Source organism: Benincasa hispida, chromosome 5 (genome assembly GCF_009727055.1).
Source record: "Benincasa hispida cultivar B227 chromosome 5, ASM972705v1, whole genome shotgun sequence".
NCBI lineage: Eukaryota > Viridiplantae > Streptophyta > Magnoliopsida > Cucurbitales > Cucurbitaceae > Benincasa > Benincasa hispida.
Window position 1 is genome coordinate 54,771,673 of NC_052353.1, and position 13,400 is coordinate 54,785,072.

At 36.7% G+C, this 13,400-nt stretch overlaps 1 protein-coding gene across 1 annotated transcript in view; it reads left to right on the plus strand.

Annotated features, from left to right (window-relative positions):
* The first annotated feature begins 6,805 nt into the window (after nucleotides 1-6,805).
* The window catches only part of LOC120077404 (serine/threonine-protein kinase ATR), a 37,058-nt gene continuing 30,463 nt past the window's right edge, over nucleotides 6,806-13,400 (plus strand). The window contains exons 1-2 of the mRNA XM_039031287.1: nucleotides 6,806-6,967; nucleotides 11,778-12,062. Coding sequence (XP_038887215.1) covers nucleotides 6,806-6,967; nucleotides 11,778-12,062 — 447 coding nt within the window. The remainder of the gene's footprint in view (nucleotides 6,968-11,777; nucleotides 12,063-13,400) is intronic.

Below are 13,400 nucleotides of genomic sequence, written 5' to 3' on the forward strand. Positions count from 1 at the left end.
ACTGGGAGTTACGTAACAATCAGTAGCTTCATGCTTAGTTTATGGCTTTTACAATGTATTTTTTTAATTTCATGTATGCGATTTTGAAAATCCATTTCCAAATTTCTTAATATAATTAGATTTACTATCTTATATATTGTAAATAACACATCACATGATAATTTCTTTCTTTACTACTTAAATTTTACTCCGATGTACATGTAGCAAAATGGTAAGTTCTTCTAGAGCTCCAAAGCACACTTGGACAAGGGAGGAAGAGTCGAAGCTGGTGGAATTTTTGGTGACTTTGGTTGAATCTGGTGGATGGAGATCATACTACGGGTCCTTTCGCCCTGGGTACTTGGCATGTTACAATGTATGATGGCTGTTGGTTGTAGAATATAAGCGACCCCCACCATAGATTGCAGGGTAAGGAGCCTTAAAAGAACGTACCAAGCTATAGTAGAAATGCAAGGACTGGCATGTAGCAGGTTCTGTTGGAATGAATAATTCCAATGCATAACTGCGGAGAAAGATATGTTCGATGGTTGGGTGAAAGTAAAATTTCATAAACATTTTTTTTTCCATTCATCGTCACCCGTTATATTGGCCAGCCATACTCTCAATGTAGAGCTATCCTGCAGCAAAAGGGCTCCAGAACAAGTCATTCCCATATTTTGATGACTTAGCCTATGTCTTCGGCAAGGACCGGGCAATCGGAGAAGGGGCAGAGACACCTGGTGACATGGCCTCAAAATATGCAGAGGCGTATGCATGAAGGTGCTTCTACTAGTGAGTCACAGAAACATGACCTGTCATAGGACGAGCTTGATGGAATCTCGACTGCACTTGGTTTTGAAGGAGGCAATTCATCAAGGGGTAGTAAGAGAAAGTGTTGTGGATATCAGCCTGANGACGAGCTTGATGGAATCTCGACTGCACTTGGTTTTGAAGGAGGCAATTCATCAAGGGGTAGTAAGAGAAAGTGTTGTGGATATCAGCCTGAGTCGATTGAGGTTTTTAAGAATGCAATGGACTTTGCAAATGACCAACTGAAGTCTATTGCTGAATGGCCGAAAGAGCAGTGTGGAACAGAGTTTAAGCTACATGCCAAGGTTGTGAATGAACTTAACAATATTCCAGAACTACAAACCCGACAAAAGGTGAAGCTTATGAATATCATATTCCGCAATGTAAAGAGTTTTTTGTCTGTTCCAATGGATATGAAATTGGAGTATTGCGAGCTTCTTTTTCTAGACAATGTCTGACCAACTATTTTCATCACCTGCTTTTCCATGTTTAATTTGAACATATCTAAATTATGGCTTGTACTTTATAATAGTTTTTATGTTTCACTCCGTACTATTTCGTGGACATGAATGTGATTTGGTTTTCTTTTTTTACTATTTTTGAAATTTCTCTATCTTTGCATACATTAATGTGATGAGCAATGATCAATATCCTTTGAATATAATGGAATTGTATTTGTTGCATGCTCACAAAGTTTGATACGTCAGACAAGGTTAAAATTGGTGAAATGAGGACAATGCAACGTTCAACACATTTTATACAAATTAGTGGAACAAATAATTTTATTTAGGTTCGTGAAAATATGATATTTCATTTTTTTTCCCTTTTATATACGGAAAAGTAGAATCAATTGTGATATATACTAAGATAACATGCATTTAATTTACATATTCTTATAACCGACTATTATAATAATCTGCACCCCAAATACATACTATTATAACCTAGACTATAATAACATGCACAATAAACACATATTATTATACCATATACTATAATAACCTGCACACCAAACACATACTATTATACCATAGACTATAATAACTTGCACTCCAAACACAGACTATTATAATACAGACTAAAATAATTTGCACCTCAAACACAGACTATTATAATCTACAGACTGTTATAACCCACGGACTATAATAAACACTGACTATTATAACCCACTCAGCGCCCCAAACGCCATCTAAGTTTGTTTGGTAATCATTTCATTTTTAGTTTTTAGTTTTCGAAAATTATATCTATAAATACCTCTTCCAACTCCAAGTTTCTTGATATACTATCTATTTTTTATAATTGTTTTCAAAAACTAAATCAAAATTTAAAAGCAAAAAAAAAAAAAAAGTTTTACAAACTTATTTTTACTTTTGAAATTTGGCTAATAATTCAAATTGTTGCATATTTAGGCCTTCATGGATTAGAAAATTAGATATCATCCTTTTGTATAAATTCCATACATAAATCTCAAATCAAGATTCAGAAAATATTCATTGAAATATCTTGTTCATAGTATCAGAGTCCTTGGTTTTGGCTTATTGAACTCTAATGACCACAACCTCGTCGATCTTTGCCTCCGTCGATCAGTCGTCGATGGAGGCAGATCTCTTACCGATTACTACAAGAGTAATGCATTTAGGTTTTAACCTGTTTGCTTTCTATCAATTTGTCGTCCAAATCAACACCACTTGTGGCTCCAGACCAATTCGTCATCGTCGAACAAAGGTGTACTGCAGTCTAGATCCGTCCGTTGGAGAAGCACTGTTCTAGATCTGTACGTCGTCAACCTCGTGCACACAGATCTGTTCGTTCAAGAGCATATCTTCCTAGATCCAGTGTTTGTAGGTTCAAATCTATTAGAATTGTAGAAGATGAAATCTTGAAGAAAGAAATACTCGATCATACTCGATTGTTCATATTCGATCATGCTTGAACATACTCGATTATACTCAATCATACTCGATCATACTCAATCATGCTTGATCATACTCGATCATACTTGATAGTTTATACTTGACCATATTCAATCATATTTGATCATAGTTGTTCATACTTGATCATAGCAGAATTGAACTTGATGCTTTTTATTCCTCGATGAAGATGTATTTATACATCATATAATAATGTAAAAAGACCATAAAGAGCATAACAGAAACTTCAATAACACAATGGTATAACTAGTATCTAACTAATTAGTTTCATATCTAATATCCCCCTTCAAGGTGGACAATACAAATTGATGATGCCCAACTTGGATAGAATGGAGAAATTAGTTGGAGCAGGCAGTGCTTTTGTAAAAACGTCAGCTAATTGACTTTTGGATCTGATAGGTAGAATATTGAGAAATCCATCAACAACTTTGTCTCTAAAAAAATGGCAATCAAGTTCTATATGTTTGGTTCTCTCACATTAAACCGGATTAATAGCAAGATAGACAATTGCTTGATTGTCACAAAAAATAATGGAAGCTTGAATAACAGGAACACGTAAGTCTTTGAGCAGCGATGTCAACCAGATGAGTTCACAAGTTGTTGAGACAAAAGCTTTGTATTCTTCTTCAGTTGAGGAACGAGAAACAACACTTTACTTTTTGGATTTCCATGATACAATGGTGTCCCCTAAAAATATGCAGAAACCAGATGTGGATTTTCTGGTATCAACACAAGATGCCCCGTGAGAATCTGTAAAAGCTTTCAATTGGAAAGTCTTTGTTGGTGATATGGTAATGCCCTGCCCTGATGAAGATTTCAAGTATCTCAACAAATGATAGGCTGCTGCAAGATGTGATCTGCATAGGTGAGCAACAAATTGGTTAAGCTTGTTGACAGCAAAGACTATATCTGGTCTTGTGATGGTTAAGTAAAGTAGCTTGTCAATTAATCTTCTATAAAGAGATGGGTCTTTGAACAAATCAACCTTTGAATTTCTCAACTCAATATTGGGATCCATAGGAACAGATATTGGCTTAGCATTCAAAAGGCCAGCTTCTTCTAATATTTGAAGTGTTTAATGTCTCTGAGAGATGAATATACTTTATGTGATCGTGAAAGTTCAATACCTAAGAAATATTTGAGAGATCCAAGATCTTTTAGTTTGAAACGATCATGTAACATGGTCTTGAGTTGTGTGATTTTCTGTATATTTGCTCCTGTGATGATTATATCATCAACATAGACAAGAAGAGCAATGAAGGTTTCACTTTTTCCACAAATAAACAGAGAATAATCTGCCTTTGACTGAGTGAAGCCTAGTTCAACCAAAACATCTGAGAACTTTACAAACCATTGACGTGAGGCTTGTTTGAACCCATAAACCGACTTCTTTACTTTGTATACAAGTTTCCCATTTTGGGAAGAATGCTCCCGAGGTTTGTAACCAAGAGGTAGATCCATGTAAACTTCTTCAAATAGATCTCTGTGGAGGTATGCATTATTGACATCTAATTGGATAAGATTCCAATTGTTCAGACAGCCAGTGTGAGTAGCACTCGAACAGTGACTAACTTTGCAACAGGAGAAAAATTTTCAATGAAGTCCATCCTTCTTGTTGAGTGTATCCCTTTGCAATAAGTCTAGTCTTGTACCTCTGTTTGATCTTATAGATCCATTTGTAACCAATTGTGTGATTGGTAGGAGGCAAAGGTATAACATCCCAAGTATGGTTGTCTTCCATGGCTTGGATTTCAACTCGCATAGCTTCCTTCTAATGTTCAAAAGGGATGGCCTAGTGATAGAATCGAGGTTCATAGTGAGAGGATACAGCTAGAGAAAAGGCTCAAAATTTTGGGGAGATTTTTTCATATGATAAGGAAGAAGATATGGGATAGCAAGAAGAAGATGAAGGTAAAGGTTGTGATTGTGTAAGGCTAAAATGGTAATCTTGAAGATATGAAGGAGGTTTTGATATTCGGTTCGATTTTCTTGGTTCAAGTGTGGGAATAGATGGAATGGGTTGAGAAATATCGACCGGTGTGTTTGGCAGAGGTGTTGTTGATATGTCTTTTGTATGAGAATAGGCTTTAAGATTAGGTGAAGATGGTGAGGGTAGAGGGTTATCATTAGGTTGATTTATTGGACTGATATTGGGTGAAGATAAATCACTAGGTATGCTAGATAAAGGATATGTTTGGTTATTGAGTGGTGGATGATGTATAGGTTAGATTGAGATGTCGATGTCAACTGACTTGGGAAGTACAATACTCTAAGGAAAAGAGGGTTGTTCATCTATAAGAGTGACTTTATGAAAAGGAAAAATTGACTCATGGAAGACTACATCTCGGGATGTGAAAAATTTATTGTTTTCAATATCAAACAATTTGTAAGCCTTCGGATATGAAGTGAGTTGTGAACTTCTGCCTATGAGGGCGGTCCAATAAACTAACATTCAAAGTTATCTTTGTAACTTAAACATGTATGTGGAGACATACAGTAGATCATGTTTAAGTGATAACCTAAATGGTCTGTAGTAGATAGATAAGGCCAGGTACCTTATCCTAGTGACACTACGAGTATAGCCCGCTTTGTTGGTGTTATAATTGTTGTAAAGTGCTACAAATTATCTGATCCTGATCAATCATATATTAGAAATGCAAAGGAAGATATTCTATACAAAGGAATTTGTATAAGATCGGACCACGAAATGTTTGGTCTCATTATATAACACCATTTATAATAGAGACTTACATTGCACCAAGATGACCATAGGTAACATGACCTGAATCCTAAGTGAGTTGTGAACTCCTGCCTATGAAGGCGATCCTTTGATTTGTATGGGTGAGAGTGGCCAGATCATCGACTCAATAAGCTTAACATTTTGGGGATTCGTCTGATTGGGGAGCTAGGAATACAGCTACACAGAGATGGAATTCACTTCTTCCCTGAAACAGGGGGTTGATTCCGAGTCTTGAACAATGTGGCACCACACCCTCTCCTAGCCTGAGAGGGATTTAGTCATAGTAGAACTACGATCTATTGTTTATTAGAGGGATCTGTGGTACTTAAGAAGTTAGATGTAACTATAGGGGCAAAATGGTAATTTGGCCCAACTGTACTTATGAGCAATTTGTGAAGGGTTATGATACTATTGATTGGTTATATCCAATGGACAAAGAAATATATCTATAGTGTGAAGAGTGCAGCTGTCGGTCTTTAGTAGAGTGCCCAATAGTTAACGGATGGTGAATAATGTAATTAAAGAGTTTAATTAATTATTCATGTACCGTGGGAGCTTCAAGCTACAGGTCCATAAGGTTCCCTTGGAAGCTCAAAAGAATTTAGTTGAGAATAAGTTTTTGGGTTAATTTGAAATGTTCAAATTAATAGAGGTATTTAATTATATATGATATGGGATCCAAATTTTTAGAAATCGTAAGAACAGAACGCTAGCACTATTAAGAATCAAAGAAAATGACGCAAACAATGGGGTCATCGCATCCCTGCAAAATCAAATAACTGCAATGATGTGTTTAATACAAGACATCACAATTAATAATATGGGAGCGAAGAAAGGGCAGGTCAGAACAATCACTCATACGACCGCAAGTTGTGTCATTTGCGGTGATACTCACAAGATGGAAGAATGCCCAACAAACCCACAGTCAGTATGCTTCATGATAGATAACCCCCATTCCAATACATATAACCTCGGGTGGCGAAACCACCCAAATTTTGCTTGGAAGAATCAACAACAAAATTTTCAACCTGTGGCGCAAAAAGAAGGGCCACCAGGATTCTTTCAATGCAACAACGAACCACCGAGCAATCAAGCAAGTAGCTCACAACAACCACCGCAATCCTCTTCTTTGGAGAGCCTATTGAAGCAATATATAGAGAAAAACGAGACGATGCTTCAAAGTCAAGCCACGTCCACCCGCAATCTTGAATTACATATGGACCAGATTGCGAGTGAGCTGAAAAATAGACCGCAAGGAGCGTTGCTGAGCTCAACTGAGCTTCCTCGCAATGCTGGGGGTAACGAGAAGGAACAATGCTTAGCAGTTTCCATACTAAGCGACAACATGACTGCAGAAGTAGGGGAGAAGCACATTGCGACCAACTTGATTGCGGTGATAACCGAAGAACCGCTGACTTGTAGTTTAGATAAGCCCGAGAAAACAGACCCTGAAGTTGCGACCACCCTTAAGCCTCTGGATCTTGAGATAGAAGAAATCCAACCACCAGTAACTCTGCAAAGATTGAAATAGGAACAAATTGAGGAAGAAAACATCGCAATAGTGACTATAGCACAAAATGCTATGATCCCACCTAAAATGGGCGACCCAGGAATCTCCACGATCTCATGCTCTATCGGAGGGACCTTCAGTGGCCAGGCACTATGCGACCTTGGGGCAAGTATAAACATAATGTCGTTGTCAAACTTCAAACAATTGAATGTCGGCATACTTACGCCCACAAATGAAACTCTCCTGATCGCGGACAGATCTCGAATACATCCTGAAGAAGAGTTGAAAAATGCCACAATTTCAATCGATAAATTCATCCTGCCGGCAGACTTCCTCATTTTGGATTATAAAGCGAACGAAGATGTGCCCATCATATTGGGACAACCATTCCTTTGAACCGGCCGCACTCAAATTGATGTGAGCAAGAGGGAAATTGTAATGAGCATTCATGGGAAAAAAGTCTGGATTAAGGCAGTAAAGACCCTAGAAGACAAAGAAAAGAAAGAAAAGCTACCATGGACGTGAACAAACCAGCCAAAAATAAGTGGTCCCTGCGTTCAAATGATCGCAACATATCAGGGACGCAAGTTTTGGGAAACCTTAATACTTCAACTCTTTTCTCCACTACTCGAAATTTTACTATCTTTTGAAATCCTGATCTATCCTTATTTTACTGTCATTATCTTTATTTCAAAAAAAAAATGTGGTAACAAGTTTTATTTTGTTTAAAATAATTTGACCATTTCTTTGTTTTTCTTGCAATGATCGAGGCGTTGGATTGCGGAGATGTTACGTGACAAAGTATTTATCTTACTCCATCACCACAACCCAAAGAAGAGAGATCGCCGCAAAGATGGATGCGTCAATACAATGCGGGCGACAACGAAAAATTTGGGGGTGTACTCTTCCTTATCTTTATTTCCAATTTTGTGCTATCACATTGCATTTTAATCTTCCAAGTTTTATCACCGCATCCTTTTTAATCACTGCAATCATTTGACATAGATAAATTTAGTAGTTTACTGCATTCTGTTTCTTTACCAAGTATGATTTCAATGATGAAAAAATATGCTTCTATTTCTTTCGTATACACTAGAGTCAACTTAGTCTTAAGATAGTCACCACATGAAATATTTCTCGAAGTTAGGGGTTTGCTAGTTTTCTTTCAAATTCTCTTTACAACGCATTCTATGACCATCGCATGGCTTATTTTAATCTTTTGGCAATGAGGACATTGCCACATTTTAAATTTTGGGGTGAAGTATTTGTTTCCGACCTTGCTACTACAAATATATATATATATATATATTGAGAATAACAGCTTCACTGTTAACGCAATAGGAAACCCATGTTGATAAGAGTTAAGTTGTGAAAGGCACTTACCCGTAGTTGGATGTCCACATGACACACATGGGGCCAAGCCAAAATGAAAGTAAGTCACCAGGATCAATGCATAAATCAATGACCGTAACTCCACTGCCAAATCGGTATGAGTTTAGTCTGAGAAAGAATGCATTGCTCTTAGTTGGATGTCCGCATGACACACGTGGGGGCAAGACACTTGGATTAGCGCAAGGTCAGAAAAAAATATATATATAAGCAATGAAGAAAATTTTTGTGCAAGGATAAAATCATTTGACACCCCGGTAGAAAATTTTCTTTTTGAAATAAATCATGCGATGTTCCGAAATTTAGTAAAGTCCTTTTGAAAGTTAAGCTTGCAGTTCCTAGGTCTTAGAAATATTTTAAGAAGAAACTTGAATAAGACTTAAGAAAATTCTGGTATATAGGATTTGAATGAGGTGTCCTTGAGAAGTCTAGGAAAAGAACTTTGCGGTAGACTTGCTAAAGGAATCTTTAGCTTATGCTTGAGGACAAGCATTGTTTAAATTTGGGGGTGTGATAACGGGCAGAAATGCACGTTATCATAGTGCTAAGTTCTTAAACAATGTTGGATTACTTTGATGAAATATATTACTTTGTGTCCATTAAGCATCAATTTCGTAATATTGCGGTTGCATGCGTTCAGCGCATTAGAACTATTGATTTTTATATTTTTGTGCATAATATGTGTTAATGCAATGCAAAGATTACGATCATAGGAATTCATTAGTCGAGCGCAACTTCACCGCAAGACTTTGCGTTGATCGTGCTCGCAAACATTCGCCCTAGAAGGATCGTCGCAACTTGGTCAGCACAACATGGTGGACACATCTGGGTGAAAGGCCAATTAAGAATGATGGGACAGAAAGCTGATGACAGTCGAATCCAAATTAAGCTGACAGCTAATAACAGTCACAAAGTACATTAAACTTTATCGGTAACAATCATTCAGCGCGTCAATCAGGAATTAAAGCTATCCCATCTGTACAACCGGGAAAGAGAAACCGCCTTTCACCATAGATGCCCTATAAATACCAAGTGCATTCTTCAGAAAAGGGGTTGACGAGAAAACCAGTTGCTTTTGTTCATAATTTCCTTTCCATTTTAAGGTAGAGCAAGAGAATAGTGGTAGTGCCGGAGATTGCTTAGGGTAACTTAAGAGAGAACCTTGGGGCGTAAGAGCAGAGAGCGAGCCGACTCTCACGAGAGCGAGAATAACTTTAGAGCATGAGTAGAAATAGTGTAAACGCCTAGCACTAAGAAATTGCTACCAGGCTCTTTATTATACTTGCATTGTTATTTGTACTTCATCTTCATATCTATTCAATGGAAGTTCTATTTCTATATCTACTCACTTTCTTAATATACATGAGTAGCTAAACTAGTTGAATGGGTTGAGAAGAACTAAGCTAACATGACCTAGGAAGTTCATTGCTTGCGATTGTCTTGTTTTATGCTGTGCAAAATACCCTTTAGAGTTACTCGAGAGAGAGTCTAAAGAAAGAACCTAATGTCTCGAGAGAGCTAGGTTAAAATCTGGACTCGAAAGAGCAAGATTAGGCTTGCATAAACAAGAGATAAGGACTTAGAGATAAGCTCTGTTTGTCAACTTGCATCACATGCATCCTAGGAATATGAATGATATTATGTGGTCTCATATTTGTGTGGATGTCATTTTGTCATCGCATAAATAGGAATAGAGGTTATGTGTAAACCCTGTAGACTTATCGCATATATATCGCATGCGTTCTAGCCTTAGAAGCCGTGGTATTTGCACCGAGAGGTGGTTTACTGTTGTATGCATGTTGCGTGATCGCAAGCATGAACGCATTCTAGGGAGTGTTAGCCGAAACCTTTCTCAACCCGTGCATATTCATCGCATTTCCCGTTTACCAACTCTTTTCAAACTTCACAACATTTGTTATTTATTTTTAATCAACGCAATCGACAAACCAAACACTTTATTTATTCTCCCTATTACCGCAAAGTTTTCATCAAAATTATCAACGTAATCTATTTTCATAAGTCCCTATGTTCGACCCTAGACTTACCAGGAAGCTCAGAGGAATTTACACTTGAATTCCGCTGGGGAAACTTGAGTGCACAACGCAATTCCATCAATATATATCATCCATGTTTTCACTTCATAAAATACTGCATCAGTTAGAAAAAACCAATTTCTTTTAACGTGGTCGATCTCGCTCGAGATGGATCGCGAAAAGCTATTTGAACGAGTTTTCAAAAAGGGTGCCACTTTCTTAAGGTGAAAACTTAACGGTGTTATTTTGAATAAGTTTCTGAGTTACCTCGTCTTTTGCAAATGGATTATCAAATAAATTTTAATCATGATTTTGGTTAGTTCATTTGATATTTAGGAGTTGTTTGGGACGCTGAGTTGAGATAGGATGTATGGAGTTCATATGTCTGTGTTTGGAGTGCAGAGTTATTTGGTATGTATATATCTGTGTTTGGGGTGCAGAGTTGAGTTCATATGTCTGGATATCTTATGTCATTTTTTGAACTCTAAATAATATGCTTTTATGATTACTTTTGTTTGTTTTGAAACTTTTTTATTCAATAATTCTACCCATCTATGTGTTGAATAAAATATGAATTGTAATTTTTTTCTTTTAATTTTTAAAAATTTTCTTTCTTTCTTTCTTTTTTGGGCAATGAACGACAATTAACTCGTTACATTTTTTGTAGCTAATTTTTTATTCTTTTTCTCCATGATTTTCATTATTATCTTCTTATTTTTCTTATTCTTCCTATTGTTGTTCTATATTCTTACTATGTTGTAAATTCTTTTTTAATTAAATCTCCCCAATCATCATAATAGCCAATGGAATGTTACCACATTTCTTCAACAGTTTCACTTTCATTTTCTCTAAATTTGGAGGATCATTAGAGAACAAATCTTTATTTTTCACTAATTCTTGCTGGAAAATGTTTCAGGATTTTTTTTATATTTTATAGTTTTTTTTTTTTGTCATATGTAACATACTTTTTGTCTAAGTATTCTTAACACTTATTTGATATGTGAATTCATTACGTATAAATGTTACATTTAATGTAGACAAAATAATATTTTTATATAATCAACAACCCTACAACATACTTTAACAATCATCAGTCTTATAGTATTTGGAAGTGGTTGTCGTAGTTGATTTTTGAAGATGATTTTTATTGAAGTTTGTAGTTAGAGGTGATTGCCAGAGCCTGAAGTTGGTCGCATGAAGGTGTATTGGAGTTGGTTGTCAAAGTTTGTCATCGAAGGTGGTTGTCGAAGCCTTGAGTTGGTCGTCGGAGTTGCTCGCTCAATGATGATCATCGAAGGCGGTTTTCATCAAAGTTTATAGTCGGAGGTGGTTATCGGAGCCTACAAAGGTGATTATCGGAGTTGGTCATCGGAGTTTATTGTCAGAGGCAACTGGTCATCGGAGTTGGTAGCGCGAAGGTGGTTGTTAGAGTTGAGTCACCGGAGGTGGTTGTCGAAGGCCATAATGGGTTGCCGGAGTTGGTCGTCAAACCTGTCATCGGAGGTGGTTGTCGAAGTCCATATTTTTTCGTTGAAATTTTCATCGAAGATGGTTGTTGGAGCCCAAAGTTGATCACTGGAGTTTTCAATGGAGGTGGTTGTCAGAGCTCGAAGTTGGTCGCCCGATTTGTTACTGGAGATGGTTGTCAGAGCCCAAAGTTAGTTCTCGAAGTGTGACAATGGCTGATGAGTGGAACCATTGAAAACATGGGAAGAAGGATGAGTTGGGATGAGTTGGAAAAATATACCAACTCAACTCCACTAACATTTAAAGTTGGTAGGTCAAACATGAATCAATATATTATACCAACTTAACTCAATTCATGTCGGTGAGCCAAACACCCCCTTAGAGATTTTGGTTATTGAGGGAAAATATCTTGTTTAACTTAAATTTTAAAAAATTATGTTTTAAATTTCAATTGGAGTTAAATCTCTATCTCCAAACTAGATGTAGGAATCTAATTTTAATATATGGCTATAGATCCAATTCAAACCGGTTCTTATCTCAAATTAAAATTTGTCTCAAAGCAAATTAAAATTGGGATATAATCTCAATTTCCCTCCGATTAAAATTTAATTATATTCTAAATTTCTAAATTGTTGGATTTTATGTCCTAAAACTCGTAGTTTGTAATATCATATTCTTGTTCAATAAAGCTGTTATTGAAAATCTTTAGTAAAATTAAATTCTATATTCATGAATTCAATAAACTAAGGATCCGAGGCTATTAAGTTTAAGTTTGAACTTTATGTAGTGACATAAATGTGGATCAAGTTCAAATATATAGCCAAAATAGTCTATAGTATATGAATAAGGTTGGAGGCCTTATTCTGGGGACACTATGGATGCGGCCCATTTTGTAGTTAGTATAAACGATGTGATCCTAAACCGTTGATGTGGAGACATGAAAGTAGAGATATCCTATGTAAAGAGTTTACATAAGACTGAACCATGAAATAGTCACTTTTTACGTTCTAAATATAAACACATCTGGAAACACATCTGGAAAATCCCTCACTACTGGCTCTGAAGTCAAGGTAACTTCGTTCTCCCTGGTGTCTACAATACTGGCCATAAAGCCCTAGGCTCCTTGGTCGAATAGCCTACTGGCCTTCAATGTGGATATCACCTTGGATAGGACTACAGTCCCAATCCCTTCAAACTTAAAATTGGCTTCTGTAGGAAGCTTAAAGATAACCTCCTTACGAGAGCAATCTATGCTGGCATGGTTAGCAGCTAACCAATTCATGCCTAATATAACATCAAAATCGCACATATCTAAAATTATCAGGGTTACATCTAATGTGTGGTTGGTTACAGGCCTGACATGCCTTTATCTTTTCTGTAGCTAACATGATCTCTCCCGAGGGAGTGGAAATAGACAATGCAAATGGAAACGGTTTGAGTCTAACATGGCGTGTCTCACAAATATAGCAGATATAAACGAGTGTGAAGAACCAGAGTCAAATAAAACAAAAGCATGGTGTCCCAAAATGGGAAGTGTACCT